The sequence below is a fragment of the Heteronotia binoei genome, chromosome 8 (assembly GCF_032191835.1).
Source record: "Heteronotia binoei isolate CCM8104 ecotype False Entrance Well chromosome 8, APGP_CSIRO_Hbin_v1, whole genome shotgun sequence".
Lineage (NCBI taxonomy): Eukaryota > Metazoa > Chordata > Lepidosauria > Squamata > Gekkonidae > Heteronotia > Heteronotia binoei.
Genome location: NC_083230.1, coordinates 9379262 through 9399415, shown reverse-complemented (window position 1 = coordinate 9399415; position 20154 = coordinate 9379262). Strand labels below are relative to the sequence as shown.

Here is a 20154-nt window from a genome sequence, read left to right as displayed (position 1 = left end):
TCAAAGGCTGAGAGCCGCCTTTCTGGCGTTGGCTTCATGGTCAGGAACTCCATTGCCTCCAAACTCGAAAACCTTCCAACAGGTCACTCAGATCGCATCATGTCCATGCGCCTCCCACTTCAAAACAAGCAGCATGCAACACTCTTCAGTGTGTATGCCCCAACCCTGAACAGTGTTCTGTTCCCAGCAGTAACTGTTACTCCTGGAAAGGGTTAAGTGACTCCTTCCATTCGTCCTTCCTTCAAAGAGGAATGAATTGCCTGAGGGGATTTACTTTGCATCTCAATTCTCTGTGAGAATACTGAGGTTGCTTTGATGGAAATAAAATTCCTTGTGTCGGGATATAATTCTGAGAACAAATAATCAACTGTTAAATTGTGCCAGTGTAAGTTGAACCGTAGGACAACATATTTGTATGTCTGCATGTATTCATCTATGTATTGGAACTATTCTCCAAGACAGCAGATTTTGCTTACAGCAAATTATCCTTTTTAAATGGCTGCCAAGAAATGTAAATACATTTCAGTAACTACGGGGTTTCCACTTTCTGGAAAGTCAGGGAAATTGTGATTAAAATATATTCAAACAGTGTATTTTTGATCTGCTGCTGCGAGAGCATTATCTGTTCTTGTGGCAACTGGAATAGAGAACTAGCAGAATACAAGTGAAAGTTAATGATGCCCTTTCCCAGCTTCACCTTTTTCTCAGCTGCACCCCCAGCAACCAAGTGAAAGTGAAAGTTAATGATGCCCTTTCCCAGCTTCACTTTTTTCTCAGCTGCACCCCCAGCAACCAAGTGAAAGTTAATGATGCCCTTTCCCAGCTTCACCTTTTTCTCAGCTCCACCCCCAGCAACCAGCCTAATGTGTTTGTTGAGCTCTGTCCCTGCATGATTTCCAAGGTCTGCTTGTAGCATTTGCAAAGCAAGGCTAGTTTAACTGTTTAGCAATAGACAAAATGACCTGTTCATTTTTTAACATGGTTATATTTGAATGGTATATTTGAATAACAACAGTGTCAACAGGCAACCAAAAAGTTAGGGAATTGGACATTGGCTATGAGACTTTTGCAACTTATTTTGCAGATAAAGTCCTGACTCTCTGCCAGGGGCTCCCAGCCACAGTTGATACAGGATGAGAACTGGAAGCCCACTGTCCGTCTTCTGGCCCTTTTTAGGACCACTTCAATTGACTTTCTCTGGAATATGTAGATAGGATCTTGGCTGCAGTGAAGCCTACCACCTGTCCCCTGGACCCGTGCCCATCTTCGCTTGTTAAAGCAGGTGTGTCGATGTCTGGAGCCCTCTGGTTGACATTGTAAGTCTGTCCCTTCATCAGGGACATTACCAGTTAGGCTCAAAGAGGCAGTGGTACGTCCACTATTAAAGAAGCCATTTTTGGACCCTATGGTCCTGGCCAATTACAGCCCAGTTTCGAATCTTCCATTTCTGGGCAAGGTAATTGAGAAAGCTGTGGCAGAGCAGTTTCAAGCTTTCCTGGAGGATACTTCTATCCTTGACCCTTTCCAGTCCGGCTTTCGCTCTGGTTCTGGGACGGAAACAGATTACCTCAGAGGGCATCTGGATCAAGGCGGGTCAGCGCTGCTGTTATTATTAGATCTTTCAGCAACGTTTGACACGGTCTATTATGATCTAATGACCCACCGTCTTACTGACATTGGAGTTCAGGGGGTTGCCTTACAGTGGTTTTCCTCCTTTCTCCGTGGTTGAGGACAAAGGGTGGCTCTTGGCGAGCAGACCTCCGTGCGTCACCCACTTGAGGTGGGTGGGGGCTTGAGCCTTTAATTTGCAAGGCTCATCCTTGCCAAAGGCAGAAGTGGCTCAGCTGCATTAGAGGAACGTGCAGAGAAGAAAAGATAAATAGAGATTTGAAATGGATTGCAGCAGCATGGCTGGTGAGGGAGCAGTAGCAGTGATATGTAAAGACTGTAAGATGTTTGTATTTCTACCTGAGAATAGCAGCAATTACACTTGCAGCAAGTGTAAGTTAGCGGCCCTGCTGGAGGAGAAGATACAGGGACTGGAGGCATGGTTGTCCACACTGCAGTGTATAAAGGAAGGAGAGGATTTTATTGGCAGAACGCTTGAGGCGCTCTTGAAAGGACAAGAGGAGGGAGAGGAAGTGGTACCGCATCAATTGGAAGAGAACCCAACACACGAGGAGGGTTCCTGGAAAAATGTAACCCAAAGGAGAAAGAAAATCAGGAGATGTTCTGAGCCTCTGCTCCTCAGCAATAGGTTCCAGGATCTCTCCACAGTAACTGATTCTGAACCATTGGAACAAAGGCTACTTCTCCAGCCTCTGCGAAGCTTGAACAAAGTTTCTCAGGATCCTGTGAATAAGAATCCTGGGGCTTCTGCTCCCCAATATAGGGAGAGGAAAGTGGTGGAGATTGGAGACTCCTTGCTCAGAGGGGTGGAGCCCAAAGTGTGCCAACCGAACTTGTCATCCCGAGAGGTCTGCTGTCTGCCAGGTGCACGCGTCCAGACTAGGTGGAACGGGTTCAGAGGAGGGCGACGAAGATGGTGAGGGGTCTGGAGTCCTGTGAGGAAAGGTTGAAGGAGCTGGGGATGTTTAGCCTGGAGAGGAGGCGGCTGAGAGGTGATATGATCACCATCTTCAACTACTTGAAGGGCTGTCATCTAGAGGATGGTGTGGAATTGTTTTCTGTGGCCCCGGAAGGTAGGACCAGAACCAATGGGTTGAAACTAAATCAAGAGTTTCCGGCTCAACATTAGGAAGAACTTCCTGACCGTTAGAGCAATTCCTCAGTGGAACAGGCTTCCTCGGGAGGTAGTAGGCTCTCCTTGGAGGTTTTTAAACAGAGGCTAGATGGCCATCTGACAGCAATGAAGATCCTGTGAATTTAGGGGGAGGTATTTGTGAGTTTCCTGCATTGTGCAGGAGGTTGGACTAGATGACCTGGAGGTTCCTTCCAACTCTATGATTCTATCATTCTAAGCTATGGCTGGATAGTTGCGACAAAGCTGGCTGAAGCTTAATCCAGCTAAAATGGAGGTCCTGTACCTGAACTGAGGGGCATTGGAGTCGGGCCACCAACTCCCAGCCCTGGAGGGTGCATCTCTTGTGCCAGCTCAGAAGTCTGGGAGTGATACTGGACGCCTCACTTACTATGGAGGCCCAGATCACAGCAGTTGCTCGATCAGCCTTCTATCATCTTCGGCAGGTCAGACAGCTGGCATCTACCTATCCCCCCAGGATTTAGCTACAGTGATCCATGTAAGAGTCACTTCCAGGCTGGACTACCATAACTCACTCTACACAGGCTTGCCCTTGGAGCTGATCCGGAAACTCCAGCTGGAGCAAAACGTGGCAGCGTGGCTGTTAACTGCATTGCCTTTATGGGCAAGCATTCGGCCAGTGCTGCGCCAATTGCACTGGCTACCGATTGAGCACCAGATCCCCTTCAAGGTTTTGGTACTGACATTTAAAGCCTTACACAGCCTGGGACCGACATACTTGAGGGACCGCCTTTCCCCATATATGCCCTGGAGGGCGTTGCTGGCTGCTACACAACACCTCCTGACCAGCCCTGGCCCGAAGAATGTCTGTCCTGCCTCGACCAGGGCCAGGGCTGTCTCGTCTCTGGCCGCTGCCTGGTGGAATCAGCTCCCTATGGAGATCCGGGCCCTACCTGAGTTACTGCCATTTTGTAGGGCCTGTAAGATGGAGCTATTCCGCCAGGCTTTTGGTTGAGGCAGCGGGCGTCCTGTTCCACCAACTATTCTGTCAGTCGGCCTCCCTTGTTGTGATATCATGCTTCACAGCCCTGTTGTGGTGCTGAATCTTATTACAAACACCATCACTTCTTCTTGGGCCCAAAACTGCCGTATTTTGTGAAATGTGCCCTTTCTGCCTGTGAAGCACTTTATCCTGTTTTATTGTTCTGTTGTTCAGGTTTTTGTTGTATTGTTTTAAATTTGAATTGTAGGCTGGTATTGTTCAATTTATGTTGTGATTCGCCTTGAACCCTTTATGAGAAAAGGTGGAATACTAACTAACTAAATAAATAAATTGTGGGAAATTGACAAATGTAAGTCAGGGAAATGAAAAATAAAATTTTAGTGGCAACCCTGAACTATAACTCCAAAAGATTTGCACTCCTCAGATATTTTCTCCTATCCTTTCTGTAGCAAGTCATATTTTTATAAGCAGCTGACATGTTTTAGAAAGAAACTGGGACCAGGTCTATTTGGGGCCTCCCCATATGACACTGATCCAAACCAAATATAACAAAACGAACCAATCACTTGGCTTGCTGTTACCACGAATCTTAGTAATAAAAGAATTGGCCTGCCTGTCCATGTTTGCTTATTTACTTTATTCAGGGCTTGTTTTTAAAGCCCAGCAGGAACTCATTTGCATATTAGAACACACCCCCTGACATCACCATTGTTTCACACAGGGCTTTTTCCTACAAAAAAAGCCCTGTGTGAAACAATGGAACGTTTGCATATTAAGTCACACTCCCTGACACCAAGCCAGCTGGAACTGAGTTCCTGTGCATTCCTGCTCAAAAAAAGCCCTGACTTTATTTATATCCCACCTTTCTCCACAATGGAGGAACTGAAGCAGATTACATCTTTCTCCTTTCCTACATGTTATCGACACAACAGCCCTGTGAGATAGGTTAGATGGAGAGTGTGTGACTGGCCCAAAGTCACACAGCAAGCTTCCCTGGTAGAGTGGGAGTTTAAACCTGGGTCTCCCAGATCAGACTCTTGACACTTTAACCACGACATTATACTGGCAGGAATAACTGATTAGAGAATAAAGCTAGGAAATTCAAAATTGGCCAACAGCTTCAGGATGATTGTGGGAGTTCCATGGCCAAAACGGAAAAGCATGGGGAAATCCTTGCCCAGGTGAGACAAATCACCATCACACCTGAAGCTAAGGGTCTCTGTGGCAGGCATAACGCAGAAAATAATGCTACATTTTTGGCGCTGTAACCAGTCTGGGGTTAGTGATGAGTTCTAAAACATGTAGCATTATTTTCTGAGTTATGCCTGCCAGGGAAAGAAAGTTTGAAAGCCTCCTTGCTGGCCTTCCAGAAGACGAGGCATTTCTTCACAGTAGTTCTGAGGCCGTCTTGAGAGATGTGATGCTCTCCTCCCAAAGGATGTTCTGCATATTCTATAGCAGGTATTGAGGGTGAGCCAGAGAGAATTCATTGTACTATGGATCTTTGCCATTGGACTGAATGGGATATATGTTGCACTCATAACTCACTGTAGTTTAAATGTATGTTTTTTTTAAAAAAAACCCAAAAACAAATTCCCATATCCCGTTATCAGCAGGCAGCTCACAAAAACTAGTATACCATTATATTGTAAGAGGAAGTAGGGGAACATTCTTTTGACCAAACTAAAACACTGGCGTGCACATTCACAGGATGTATTTATTTAATACATTTGTGTCTTGTCTTTTCTGCCAAGGAGTTTGGGCAGTATGGGTGGGGTTATCCCATTTTATCCTCACAGCAAGCCTATAAAGAAGGTTGGTCTGAGAGTGGAGCAAGTTCCCATCATGCCACCTTTTCAGAGAACCGCTTGAGGTGTTTCACAACGCAAAGATGAAGTCATAAAGCATAAAGTCATTAAAACTAACGACTATAACAGCCAGCCAATAAAATCCAGAGGCATGAAAGCAGAGCAGCCTAAATGATATTCATCTGTTCTCTGGCTTGAACCAGAGTGGGAAAACCAGCTAAAAAGATCTCAGACCTTCCCAGTTCAACTTCACGTCACACTGCACACAGTGTTGGAATTCACTCTGCCCCAGTCCTTTACCAAATGGATCGTTGGTGCTGGGCTGAAACAGATGGGAGGTAGCATTAGTTTGGAAAGGGGATCCAAGTTTATGTCTGAAGAAATAATGGATATGTATCAGGAGAGTTACCTAATTCTATTCACTGTAATCCGTCTTTCTGTCTGTTAGCATATATTTTTGTCTCTTTCAGCTTGTGACTGTGATGCCCGTGGTGTTCAGACCCCACAGTGCAATCGCACCACAGGGCAGTGTGTTTGTAATGATGGGGTTGAAGGACTCCGATGCGATAAGTGCACCCGAGGCTACTCTGGCATCTTCCCAGACTGCGCACCATGCCACCAATGTTTTGCTCTCTGGGATATCATCGTTACTGAGCTAACTAATAGGACACAGCAGTTCCTGGAGAGAGTGAAGGCTTTGAAAATCACAGGGGTCAGTGGTCCTTACAAGCGGACGCTCAGCTCTGTGGAGGAAAAACTAAATGAGATTAACAGTATCATTGCTCAAAATCCAGCCACTCAGCCTCTGAAGAACATTGCAGATCTCTTTGAGGAAGCAGAGTAAGTAAAATTTTGTAAATTTCCACCGATGGGAATACTGTGTAGTAATTTTAATGAGAATTGTACTGACAGCAAGAGGGGTTAAAACTTTACCATACAATGGTCATGAAAAGTTTTAGAAGGAAATGGCAAGTCCGCATAGCAGTTAACATAGAGACACACTCGTCGATTCCTTACATTCACCTGGGCACAGGACAGACAGAGAATTCTGTTTATATGAAGCAAGGGAGGTTGAGAAATGACAGATCTGGCTGGAGATTAATTATCATAAAACCAAAATAATGGTCTTTGAGAAAAGACTTAACATATATTCATGGTATCTAAGTGAGATCAGCATGGAACAAATGCGCTGTTATAAATAAGAACATAAGCGAAGCCATGTTGGATCAGGCCAATGGCCCATCCAGTCCAACACTGTGTCACATAAGAACATAAGAGAAGCCATGTTGGATCAGGCCAATGGCCCATCCAGTCCAACACTCTGTGTCACATAACAACATAAGAGAAGTCATGTTGGATCAGGCCAATGGCCCATCCAGTCCAACACTCTGTGTCACATAAGAACATAAGAGAAGCCATGTTGGATCAGGCCAATGGCCCATCCAGTCCAACAATCTGTGTCGCATAAGAACATAAGAGAAGTCATGTTGGATCAGGCCAATGGCCCATCCAGTCCAACACTCTGTGTCACATAAGAACATAAGAGAAGCCATGTTGGATCAGGCCAATGGCCCATCCAGTCCAACACTCTGTGTCACATAACAACATAAGAGAAGTCATGTTGGATCAGGCCAATGGCCCATCCAGTCCAACACTCTGTGTCACATAAGAACATAAGAGAAGCCATGTTGGATCAGGCCAATGGCCTATCCAGTCCAACACTCTGTGTCACGCAGTGGCAAAAAAATAACAACCAGGTGCCATCAGGAGGTCCATCAGTGGGGCCAGGACACTAGAAGCCCTCCCGCTGTCCCTCCCCCCATATTTAGGCATAATTATAAGGGATAATGGAATGAAAGTCTCTCATGAAAATGTTATATGGAGCTCCATTCAGTGAAGGAAAAAAGGCAAAGACTGATGTCTGTTGATATCACCAGTCATTTCAATATGCTCAACTGCTGTGCAGTGGTCACATGAGAGACAAGTTAGGTTAACCTATTTTTTCCAATTGATCAGGGCTGCTGTGTCATGACACTTTATCTGTGAGTGTGATATAGCCTGCATCCGTGTGGCACAGATTTTCCATTCTGCATTCACTACCGCTGCAAGTAGAGAGGTTAGGGATGAGCACAAACCAGGAAAATAGAGGTTTTTGGCTCATGGAGTCTCACACACTTTTCCAGTTTTGAAGTTCACAAAGGGCGGCAAATTTATTTATTTATTCAATTTCTAACCCACCCTTCCTGCTGAAGTGGGCTCAAGGCAGGTTGCAACATAAGAGTTGATATAACCATGTCTAAAAAACTAAAGTTACATCAAACCAACAGTATAAACCATTAAGATGATGCCATATTGTCCCGAATCTGCTTCAAGTCTTACTAAAAACAAACACTGTGATATACTGGCTAATAATGTTTGGTAAAACGTTTTAAAAGGTGATATAAACTTCTAGGCTTTTGCATCTGGTTGGAGAAGAGGTTCAGGACTGGTTTATTTCTAAACTGAACACTTAAGCGGCATTGAGCATTTTGCCATCAATCAGGAATGGCTTGCTCCTAATAAAAATAATTCAGAGAGCATTTAGCCAGCAAAATCCAGAAGGCTTGTGCATCTGGTAAGATAAAAGGTTCAGGACTGGCTTGCTCCTAAATTAATGCGTGAACTGAGAGCATTTTGCAATCAAAAGGAACGGTTTGCTCCTAATATAAATATTGTAGAAAGCATTTTGCCAGCAAAATCCAGAAGGCTTTTGCATCTGGTTAGAGGAGAAATTCAGGCATGGCTTGCTCCTAATATAAATATAAACAAGCAGTACTGAGAGGATGAAAGATTTTGAAAGATGTTGAGGAGAGCATTAACACTGTATTGTAGCAAGGGGCTGATAACCTTGAAGGAAATGGGAATACTCCTGAGAAAGTTTTTTTTTTATGAAATGAGCCTATATCCGGATGCTCATTAGCTGGACCTTTCTTGTAAAGAAGCTGTACTTCTTTATAATGTGTACAAAAAGTTTATGACTTAAAAAAAAGTTTCACTAAACATTATTAGCCAGCCAACTGTGATCCCAGGTTGCTGGTTTTTCAAGTTTTATTAAATCAGGTTTGAACACTGCGATTTCAAATGATCGAAGCCAGGCACAAGCATTTTCCTGGCATTTTGTGTCAATAGTTGAAACAGGCAGCTCGAGCAGGAGGAGCCAATCGTGTTAGACACCCGCTGCCTCAATTGAAAGCCTGGTGCAACAACTCCATTTTATAGGCCCTGTGGAATTGTAACAGGTCCTGCAGGGCCCTGATCTTTATGGTGAGCTGATTCCATCAAGTCAGGGCCTGGACTGAAAAGGCACTGGCTCCAGTTGAGACGAGACAAACATCTTTTGGGCCAGGGATTACCAGCAGGTGGTGGTCGGCTGATTGTGAGGAAGAGGTGATCCCATAGATACATTGGTCCCTGGCCGCTTAGGGCCTTAAAAGTTAAAACCAACACCTTGAACTGGATCTGCAACTCGATTGGCAGCCAGTGCAGTCTGCACTGCACCGGCTGTATGTGAGCCCACACAGGTGTCGCAGACGACTGGCACACTGCTGCATTTTGCATAGACTGCAGCTTCTGGATCAGGCACAAGGGTGCCCTCATAGAGCAAGTTGCAGTAGTCTAGTCTGGAAATTACTGTTGTGTGGATCACTGTAACCAAGTTGCAGAAGGAGCTTCCCCCTCCCTCCCAGAGTCTCACCACAATGGTGGCATGCTTCCAGGAGGGAAGGTAAGACAATTTCATGGAGTGTACACATGGGGGTTTTCTGTGTAGTTCTTTCCGTCATCCAATTATCTTGCATTTTTCCTACTGCGCCACCAGAAGGCTAGCTTTAAAAATTAGTAATTGCTATAGTGTTGTAGCACTATAAAGATTTATGATTTTTGAAGTGCTTAAAAAGCCCTTCAGTGGTTCAGCAGAAAAATGGCAACCTAAGGACTCACAGAAGAAAAATGGTGCTGATGTGGGTATAGGGCTGCGGCCAGGATTAGCAAATTGGGGGGGGGGCTCAGTTTTTCAGGGGAGTCCCCAGTAGAAGGGGGGGAGGCAGCAGCAGCTGCGGCTCCCAACCAGCCGCTCTCTCGGCTGGTCTCCCCACTGCTGCCCTCTCTCCCATGATTCATATAGCAGGGGAAGGGCAGTGGATCAGGGCAACTGATCAGTGGGCCCTTTAAATAGCATGGGAGGCCAGTGGCTGCTCCACTGCCCCTCTTGCATGATTTCAATCGTGGGGGAGGGGACAGCAGAGGAGAGAGCAGCTGCTGCTGCCTCCTCCCCCTTCCTTCCTCGCGATTGGAATCATGCAGGAAGGGCGTTGTAGCAGCCACCGGCATCCTGCGCTATTTAAAGGGGCCATCGATCAGCTGATCAGCAGGCCCTTTAAATAGTGCAAGAGGCTGGGGGGGGGGAAGGAGAGTGAGGATGCCCCAGTGGGCCAAGAAAGGACTGCCGTGGCCCTCCAGCCATGGCAGTGGCAGCCGGAGGCCCTGAGTTAGGGGGCCTCCAGCCCGAAGTCAGGGGGCAGGGCTCCCACAGGCCCCTTTGTGGCTACAGAGCAGTGTGGGTAGGACCTTTGAAAATACATACCTGCTTTAACTGTGTTCTGTCAGAAAAGATTATAGTAAAACAAGTTTGAGACAAAATGTACTAATGAAACGGAAACCCTGCAAAGTGGACAGTTAGAGAACAATGTTGTATGGATGCTACCAAAATAGTGGTCCATTTTGGAAGCAAAGACAAAGCATAAGATCCATTTGAAAGCAGCCCTAGAAGACATGCAGTGCTACCCTGAAGCTGGGCATTGTAGGATACAACAGATGGTGGTCTATGAACATTCCTCTAGAAAAAATTTATTCACCATTACTGATATTTTCACCAAAGAACCTGTGATCAGCTTCAAAGGAATTGCCTACATTTCCTGGAAGGCAGTTTTAAAACCACTGCCCTATCCTAGAAGTTTTGTCTGGAACTGTTAGTGCCAGAATGACATGTTGCTGAAGTTGTCTAGACAGAAGTTGCACCCACCCTGATCTGTACTTTGCTATCTGTGAAGTACTGTTGCATTTTATGTGGTTTTTAAAAAAGAATTATGGCTTCAAATAAATCTTAGTATCTGGGCTTGGCAGTCGGGCACAGCAGAGACTTGCTCAAGTGGCGTTTCTCCAGGCTGGCAGGCAGACTTTCATATCTGAAAAGTTCATTGTTCTCAGAATGCTACCAAATTATAAGAAAATCCTACCTGGATTAGTTGGTGTGTTGGAAGGCAGTTTTTTTCCCCAGGTGTTAGCAATATAGGTTTCTCTTCCCACTCTGTTTTGGGTTTTTTGCCTATCTGGTCTTCAATCATACTGTTTAATCTCTTTAAACTTTCAGAAGAATTGTGTGCACTTATACAATTATCACTGAGAAGGCCAAAGAAAATGTGTGCTTATGTTTTTTTAAGCCTTTAAAAGACAAAAGCAAGATTGAGACTAGGAGCCAGCAAAATGTTCATACTCCACGCAGTGTCCCTTCCCCACTGAATGGTTGAAGAGAGTTGGGGGGGTTTTTATGTGTAGCAGTGAAGAATCTCTTGGAGTGATCTTACAAAAGGGGAACAAGGACTTCTGGTCTTTAACAAACAATCAGATGAAGGAAAGGCCAAGTGAGGCTGCAGAAATAAGGATCCAGTGCTTATTAACACTGCAGTCCTAAACAGTTACAGCCTTCTCCCCCATCTGCTAAAGTTAGTAGGCTTAGAAGCACGTAACTCTGCTTAGGATTGCATTATACACTTCAGCTAGTAACTCTCCTGTACATAAGTTCATGGCTAAGGAATTGCTGTCATCAGTGAGGTGGGTTTTCTGGAAAAACTTATTCAAATTCGAGTACATTATTTAAATATTTAAAGGACTAAAGTTTGTCCCTGCTTCATATCCTACATTTAGTTCATCTAACGTGATTGATTTGCAGCACAACAGCCCTGACAACTATAGATAGATTATACTTACATATACGGGGAGGTTGTCCTTAAAAGGGCAGCTGCTGTGAGAGCCCTCTCCAGCCCCACCCACCTCACAGGGTGTCTGTTGTGGGGGAGGAAGGTAAAGGAGATTGTGAGCCGCTCTGAGACTCTTCGGAGTGGAGGGCGGGATATAAATCCAATATCTTCTTCTTCTTTGTTTAAATGGCTGGGAGACATTAAAACCACCGCTTCTGCTCCCCACAAAAAGCCAGGAAGAGCAGAAAGCATGGTGTGAAATGGCTGGGTACCAGTTAAACCTTTGTTTCCTGCTCCTCATGGATTTTCATGGGGAGCAGAAAGCAGGGGTTTAAATAGCTTCCAGCCATTTAAACCAAACAGCTGATTGTTGGGGAGCTTCCAATGCCTCAGTTGTTTTTCATGAAAAGCAGAAAGCAGGGGTTTAAATTAAAAAATGACTGCTCCTAAGAAGAAGAATTGGATTTATATCCTGCCCTTCACTCGGAATCTCAGAGCAGCTTACAATCTCCTTTCCTTCCTCTCCCAACAACAGACACTCTGTGAGGTGGATGGGGCTGAGAGAGCTCTGAGAGAACTGCTCATGAGAGAACAGCTCTGAGAGAATTGGCTGTAAAGGGATGCCATACATGTTAATTACTATGTCTGATGTTCTTGATCAGATTGGGGAAACAGTCTGCTTTCTTATCCTCCTATTTCCCCTGTCTCCAATCTGGACTGCCACATTACTCTCATGGCTTGAATTTCAGAGCTGTTATGAGCCTCTTTCTTCAGTTTTGTGTCGTTCCCTCAGTTTGGAGCCAGTTTGGAATAGTGGTTAAGTGCAAGGACTCTAATCTGAAGAGCCAGGTTTGATTCCCCACTCCTCTACATGCAGCTGCTGGGTGATCATGAGCAAGCCGCAGTTCTGGCAGAGCTCCTCCCTCAAGAGCAGTTCTCAAGAGCTTTCTCAGCCCCAAAACGAGAATGAAGGACAATTGCAGCCTTCAAAAACACAATAATGAAATTTGCAAGACAATAGGGGCTGGTCACAAGGGCCCTGTTTCTGTATGCCTTCATCAGGTTTTACGGCCCCAATGCATTTGTTACAATTTCTGAGGTGTCCTATAAGGGCTTTGTAAACTCCATGAAGTTCAACGTGTAGAACTTTCAGAAGTCAGAGGGAATTGCCAAAAATTTTTTTAATGTAGTAACAGTCAACAGAGAACTCCATTAGTGAGTATCTCTGTGAGCTGTTGGCATGTTAAAAAAATTTCCGGCAATTCCCTTCAGCTTCTGAAGTTTTGAACTCAATGGAGCTTACAAAGCCCTTATAGTAACTCCTCAGAAATTGCAACAAATGCTTTAAGGCTGTAAGACATGATGGGCATGTAGAAACAGGATTTTTCTGGCAATAGCTGACCTTTTGTACAGCTTCAGATTGCAATAAAATCTGCCAGATTATCTCAGAATTTAGTGTGCAGAAGGAGACTTCCATTTTGCATTTGCATAGGGTCAAAACCAGTCATACAAACATAAGAATTGCCCTGCTGAATCAGACCACTGGTCAATCTAGTCCAGCATCCTATTTTACACAGTGGCCAACTAGTTATTCTGGAGGGCAACAATAGGGCATAGAGAACAAAGCCTTCCCTGATGTTGTTTCCCAATGATACATGATGATGGAGGAAGAAGGAAACCAATAGCGTTCATATCTCAGGGCCTGGATTCTGTTTGATGATACCAGCAAGTTTAAGATAGAATAATACATTGAAGCTGGTTTTCTTCAGGTTATAGCAAGTGACTGTGGCCTGCTTTTGTAAACTTAGCTGAAGTTTGCGTAATGGTTTGTCAGTAGGAACCAACCTGAAAAGTAAGTAGATTCTTCATTTTCAAGAATAGCTCTACAAAAGAAGAGTGCCAACATCTTGGGCAAAGAGGCTAGCAGAGTATTTTTCATTGTAATTATCCCACAGAAATACATTCATATTCTGTTTACTTTCTTATGGGCAGACCTCAGATTCAGCAGGAGCTCACAGGAGCACAGCTCCTGAACCTTTCTGAGGGTTCCACCTCTTCCTCTCCAACTACCTAGCTTGTCCATTGAATAATAAGTGCAGCTGCATAACAATGCCTGGATTAGGAGAGTGGGCAGCCAACCAACCACCAGGAGCTTTGCCACACCCCCACCAGCCCTCATTAACCCCTGAAGAAGCCCATGCCACCCTTTCTGCACCTCATGTAATTTTGGGTGGCTTGCTGGCCTTTTGACCGGGGGGGGGGGCAGCCCAGGAGAACCCCAGGTAAGCGAGGCCTGCTTGGGCTGGCTGGTTCTCTAGCCAGCCCAAGCAGGTCTTGCTCACCCGGGGGTGTCCTTTCTTGCATCAGGTTGCTTTTGTCGGGGGTGGGTATTATATGCTAAAGAGTTATGCTAATGAGCTCCACCACCTATTTTCCTACAAAATGACCCCTGCTTATGGGGTTGACTCTATATAAATAAATTTAATATTTAATTTAATTTAATTTACAGACCTTTAAGAACTGAATCCTGGGGTTAAAGACGAATGTGAGCCCTGCAGTCTGAAATTGCTTATATCCATTCTTGTTAAATGTACTTTACACGCAACCACTTAAAATTATTACACAGATTTCTGTTTTAGTTTGTGTTTTACAGAAACACAAGTAAAGAATCTTATCTCCACCCCCCTGAAACTTGTCAGCCCTATAGTCTGTAAAAATAATTGGTTGGTTTTTTTAAAAAAAATATTGGTACTTATGTATGGATTCTAACGGTCCACACTCTGACCAGTGCAGTTAAAGGCTTTACACCGTATTTTTGGAATCCAGTTCAAGTTAAATCTCATACAACCCATTTGTTTTATTAGACTTTTGCTGTCTTGGGTTTATAAAGTCATGGTGATGAGAAGTGGCATCTTTTACTAAATCAGTATTTTAGGTTGAGGAAGTTGTAACAAAACAATTAATCATGCTGTAAGGAACAAAAGGAAGGAATTAGGCTATCATTTAGTGCATTTTTAAAAATAAATCCAAGGCCAGTAGTTTTTGTTCTGTAACAGTGAATGTCTTTGGTTCACAGGAAACTAACAGCAGATGTTACAGAAAAGATAGAAGAAATAGAAGAAAAACTATCCAAGGTGGCATCAGAAAGCAAAAGCATGGACAGTCAGTTGAATGACCTAGAGTCAGATGCAAAGAATGTCGATAATGTTGTGAAGACAATTGCAGAACAACTGGAGTTAATGAAAAACTCCGATATTCGGGGTCAGTTTTGTCATGTTTGTTATTGCTCTTGTATGTTTCTTTTTAATAAGAAGGTGAAGGAGCTGGGGGCATGAGCTAACCAAAGGTGAACATGTTTAATTCCCATTGATTTCAGTGCAATAGACTGTCCTTGGTTTTCTTAGTTAAATCAGCGGTACAGCGTTAGTTGTGGGAGCCCTCTTAAAAATCAATTGAACATTGGTGACCAATGTATTGTCTCTCTGTAATTCCGTATCGTGCTCTTCAAGGTCTCAGGCCTTTAGGGCCTTTCACATCACCTAACACCTGATTATTTTATCTGACGCTCTACCACTGAGCAATGGCCCTTCTTGATCTCAAACAAACCAAGGTGGCAGCATAAGTTTGTTCTTCTTGTTTACATGTCATTCCTACCCCTATCCTTCCTGAACAGAATCCTTTCATTCCATTTAAGAAAGACTGGGGCCTTCCTTCAGCCTAAGAACCATTCCTCTGACACAGGTTTCTCTTCCACTGAGCATTTATATTGGAGGAAGGTGTCAGATTTTGCTGAGCAGAGTGGTAGGATATTTATGTAGTAACGATCCACAGTAGGGCCTTCTCCATAATGGCCCCTTCCTGGTGGAACCAGCTGCCGGAAGAGGAAAGGGCCCTGCGGGATCTTGCTCAATTCCGCAGGGCCTGTAAGACAACCCTCTTCTGGCAGGCTTACAACTAACCGGCACTGAAATTTGAAATCGAGCGTAGTTTTATAAGACTGCAGAATGTTTTAATATTTTAATTATGTAAATTGTATGAAATGTTTAAACTTTTATGTTCTCATGTTAGATTTTATATGCTGTAAGCCGCCCTGAGCCATCTGGTGGGAAGGGCGGGATACAAATTATAAATAAATAAAATAAAATAAATAAAGTACTTGGTGAGAAATATAAACTTAGGGCCATAGCTGAATTGCATGTAGCAGCCAGGCAGGACTGTCCACATAGAATTCCACCTAGGGAATTAGGGAGGGACGGTGGCTCAGTGGTAGAGCATCTGTTTGGGAAGCAGAAGGTCCCAGGTTCAATCCCTGGCATCTCCAAAAAAGGGTCCAGGCAAATAGGTGTGAAAAACCTCAGCTTGAGACCCTGGAGAGCTGCTGCTAGTCTGAGAAGACAATACTGACTTTGATGGACCGAGGGTCTGATTCAGTAGAAGGCAGCTTCATATGTTCACCTACCCCCAATCCTGAAGTTGTTTTCAGAAACCATTTATGGTGCAAAGGAAGCGGTGTGGTAAATTTGGCACAATGGCTGTTTTTACACAGGACTCCACGTACACAACTCTTGGCCTCTGCATCAGGGAGTGAGAGAAGCTGCATGTACGGCAGCTGCTTGTGCATAGATTTTCTTGCTGTCTATGGATGCACATGTAGACGTTTCCTACCTTGTGTGCATAGGCCCTAAATGGATTGGGGCAATTGGCAGCAAATCAGTAATAATAATAATAAATTTTAATTTATATCCCGCCCTCCCCGCTGAAGCAGGCTCAGTACATAACTGGGTTCACTGAAAGCCATTTAATTTTGAACATATTGAGATGTCTGATGCCGAATCAGATGGTTAGTACTTCTAATCCATTATGAGTGAGATTAGTGCAGCTCTTTAAAAGAGAAGTGCCCTTCACAGCCCTGCTACCTGGTATCCTTTTAAACTGGAGGTGCCAGAGAATGAAGTTGGGGCCTTGTGTATGCAAAACATGTGCTCTGCTAAGTTCTGGCTTTTTGGGGGAACTGTGTGATAATAACAGTAGCAGGGTGAGAATAGGCTGTATGTAGCTTGTGAAACAACCTTAACTCATGGGTCAACAATAGGTGAGAATACAGCACCTTTGTCCTCAGTTGGACTCTCTCTGCATGTATGTGGTTTACATTGTGTCATACAAAGCTAAGCAGCCTTGATGAGTGTACTGTTTGATTTCTGCAGGTGCCTTAGACAGCATCACCAAATATTTCCAGATGTCTTTGGCTGCAGAAGAGAGAGTGAATGCCTCCACTCTTCTTCCGGGCAGTGTAATAGAGCAGTCAGCCGAGCTGCGCCTGGAAGTGGAAAGCCTGATCAATGAAACAGAATTCAAGGTTAAAGAAGAGGAACAGTCTCGGCTCTTGGATCAACTCGCAGGAAAACTGCAAAGTCTGGATCTGGCAGAAGTAGCTGAAAAGGTAAGCAGCTGGGCAATGGCTGCAGCAAAGGAAGAGGAGACAACAATAAATTGGAGCAGCAAGACAGGAGTGGGATGGGAGATGCTCCCTGAAAATAGCTTGGCATTGGCTTAGTAGTACTGAGGAGATTTCAGTGCATTACAGAATTGGAAAGGACACACTGAAGATGTAACATGTTTATAGAAAACCCAACTTCTAATTGGTAGGAACTCTGAACAAAGTAGAAGTCCAGAGTTCCCACCAATTAGAAGTTCTTTCTCTCTCTCTCTCTCTCTCTCTATTTGATTTTTCGACAGCCTTCCCCAGATACTTGGGGCTCAGGATGGTGTACAACATTTAAATACAATTTAAAATAAATAAAAAAATATTTAAAATAATATAATAATCACTCCAAGGTTGGAAAATGGTCAGTAAAAACTACTTTGTCAGTTGTTGTTTTTTAATCTGGTCAGTAAAGTCAGTATTATGAATGCAGTTTGTTGGGGGGGGGGGTTGCTTTTGTTACTGCATTTGGGGGGAAACATGACTTCCCCGTGAGAAGACCTTTTTTTTCAGTTCAACTCAACAAAAAATATGATTGTGACCTTTTTTATGGGCTCAGCAACAGCTAAAGATATTTACAGTAACCTGGATGGTGCTTTGGATTTGGCACAACTTCCTTGGTCAGAGCTGCTAATGCTAAGTAATGATGGACCAAATGTCAACAAAGCTGCCACTAAACTCATGAAGTAACTAATTTTGACAGAGAGTCAGCCTATGGCAGATATAAGCACATTTATATCATCCAGGGGTGGCCAACGGTAGCTCTCCAGATGTTTTTTGCCTACAACTCCCATCAGCCCCAGCCATCAGTCATGCTGGCTGAGGCTGATGGGAGTTGTAGGCAAAAAACATCTGGAGAGCTACCGTTGGCCACCCCTGATATAGTCCATTATGCATTCCCTGGGACATGGCAGAACTGGGGAGACAATGCATGAAATGTAATTTCTCCGGTGGTTTGAGGATTGGGGCGGTCCTCCACAGATGGGATATGGCTCCTCCTCTTCCTTGGAGTCGGTCTCTTTGATCCATCCATCCGGGGAGGGGCCCTGTCCCTGAGGGACTTCCTCGGTCTTTCCAGCCCTGTGAAGAAGCAGAAAGGTCTCGCAGGCACTCCGGGTGAGAACAACAATCCTCAAACAAAGGGGGGAGCAGAAGCAAGGCCTACTTGCGGGCTCTTCTGTCCCTCTCACCAGAAGAGCAGCAAGGCAGTGGCAGCAACAGAGGAGAGCACCAACAGCGCACGTGGCCAGCAAGGGCGCACTCTCTTTTTTGTAGTTCTGGTCAGTAAAATCAGTAATTTTGACCCTTTGACAGCTTCCACCCCTGTTATTCCAAAAGCTGTCTAAAAAACAATTATTCTTAAACTCAGGGTGGAAGTGGATGGAAAAGGCAGCCAAGTTGATCAAAAACATTGGTTATAACTATTGATTGAAAACTGTTGTTGTCGTCAACCATAAACGTAGTGGGACATCTCTCCCTTACAAGCCCTGCAGAACTGAATTAGGTCCCACAGGACATGGCTCTTGCTTGGCAGAGAGTTCTATGGCCTTTGCTCTAGTAGAGGACAACCAGATGTCTCTCAGGCCAAGGACATCCAGAAGATTTTCTCAGCTGAGCGCAGTGCTCTTCGGGGAACATAACTGGAGAGGTGGTCCCAAAGGCACGTTGATCCCAGACCATTTCAGACCTTGAAGGTTAGTACTAGAACCTTGAACCTGATCTGGCATTCAGCTTGGAGCCAACGCAGCTGGGAGATGGCCAGTTGAATATGTGCTATTAATGGGGTCCCATGCCACTGCATTCTGGACCAGTTGTAACTTCCAGGTCAGCCTCAAGAGTAGCCCTGCCTACAGCAAGGTACATTGGTCTAGCCTAGAGATGACCAAAGCATGGGTTACTGTGGCTGGGTCAGGGCAAGGCAGGAAGGGGACCAGTTGTCTGACCTTAACAGTAAATACCAGTGTTAATGGAGTTGGCACCCCAATCCTGAATCCCCCCTCCCCAGCTACAGAACCTCCAGCTTAGATGGATTCAGTCTCAGCTGGCTTTGCTTCAACCAACCAGCCATGACCTCCAGCCCTTCATTAAAATCTGGCTACAGTATTTCTTCATTACATAATTTAGAGTGCACAATCCTTTTCAACTAGAAAAATTGACTAGTTTCTATATATGAGAATTCAGTGGTGGCCCTGCCACTAGGCATATTAGGCATTTGTCTAGGGCGCCAGGCCAGGGGGGGAATTGGGCCCTCCCCCCTCCCAGCCCAGTGCCATAGACAAATGCCCCCACCACACCATATGCTGCCCTCTGCGGCACCCACACTGCTTCCTGCACCCCTCCGCCCTCCCACACTGCTTCCTGCACCCTTCCGCCCTCCCACACTGCTTCCTGCACCCTTCCGCCCTCCCACACTGCTTCCTGCACCCTTCCGCCCTCCCACACTGCTTCCTGCACCCTTCCGCCCTCCCATTGGCAAAGCCAGAGGAGGGCAAGGAGGGCACCTGATTGGTGCATAGCCTCTGAGGCGCTCTCTGAACACCACAGAGAAGTTGCACGCTGGCCGGCATCCCTCCACCTCCCTTCTGGAGCTTCTGAAAGGGAGGCAGAGCAATGGTGGCTAGCTGACAAGGTGCCTCAGAGAGTGCTGCAGAGAGCCACGTGCTAGCCACGCGCCCTCCCCTCCCTTCTCTGGCTTTTCCCGCGGCCGTGGGGGAGCAGAAGTGTGCGAGCAGCAGGGCAGATGCTATGGAGGAGGGCAGTGGGGGGGGGGGTGGCAGGGTTCTGTGCATCCTAGAGTGTCCCCTGTGAGAATTTTTAGAGGTTGGGCTTGCCATCCACATTTTATCTTGTCCTTCCTCTGGGGAGCTCAGGATGGCTTAATAACATGGTTCTCCTTTTCTCCATTGTTATTATCACCCTAACACTGTGGTACATCAGGTCTTCCAAGCCCTAATCCAGCATTCTAGCTGCTCCATTGGGAGAGCTGAAATCACATATATCTGCAGGAGAAACTGGGATGACTGTAGAACAAAGCCCAAGGAAGAAGAGTTTGAGAAAAATGGTGACATTTAAACTGCCTCATGTGGTTATCTCAAACAAAGTTTTATGCCCTTTGCTGAAATTCA

At 45.1% G+C, this 20154-nt stretch overlaps 1 protein-coding gene across 1 annotated transcript in view; it reads left to right on the top strand.

The window, feature by feature from the left end:
- Window positions 1-20154, top strand: part of LAMB1 (laminin subunit beta 1) — a 158928-nt gene that overhangs the window by 119626 nt on the left and 19148 nt on the right. Inside the window, exons 25-27 of the mRNA XM_060246076.1 lie at window positions 6004-6373; window positions 14624-14808; window positions 16752-16987. Of these exons, the coding sequence (XP_060102059.1) occupies window positions 6004-6373; window positions 14624-14808; window positions 16752-16987 (791 nt within the window). The remainder of the gene's footprint in view (window positions 1-6003; window positions 6374-14623; window positions 14809-16751; window positions 16988-20154) is intronic.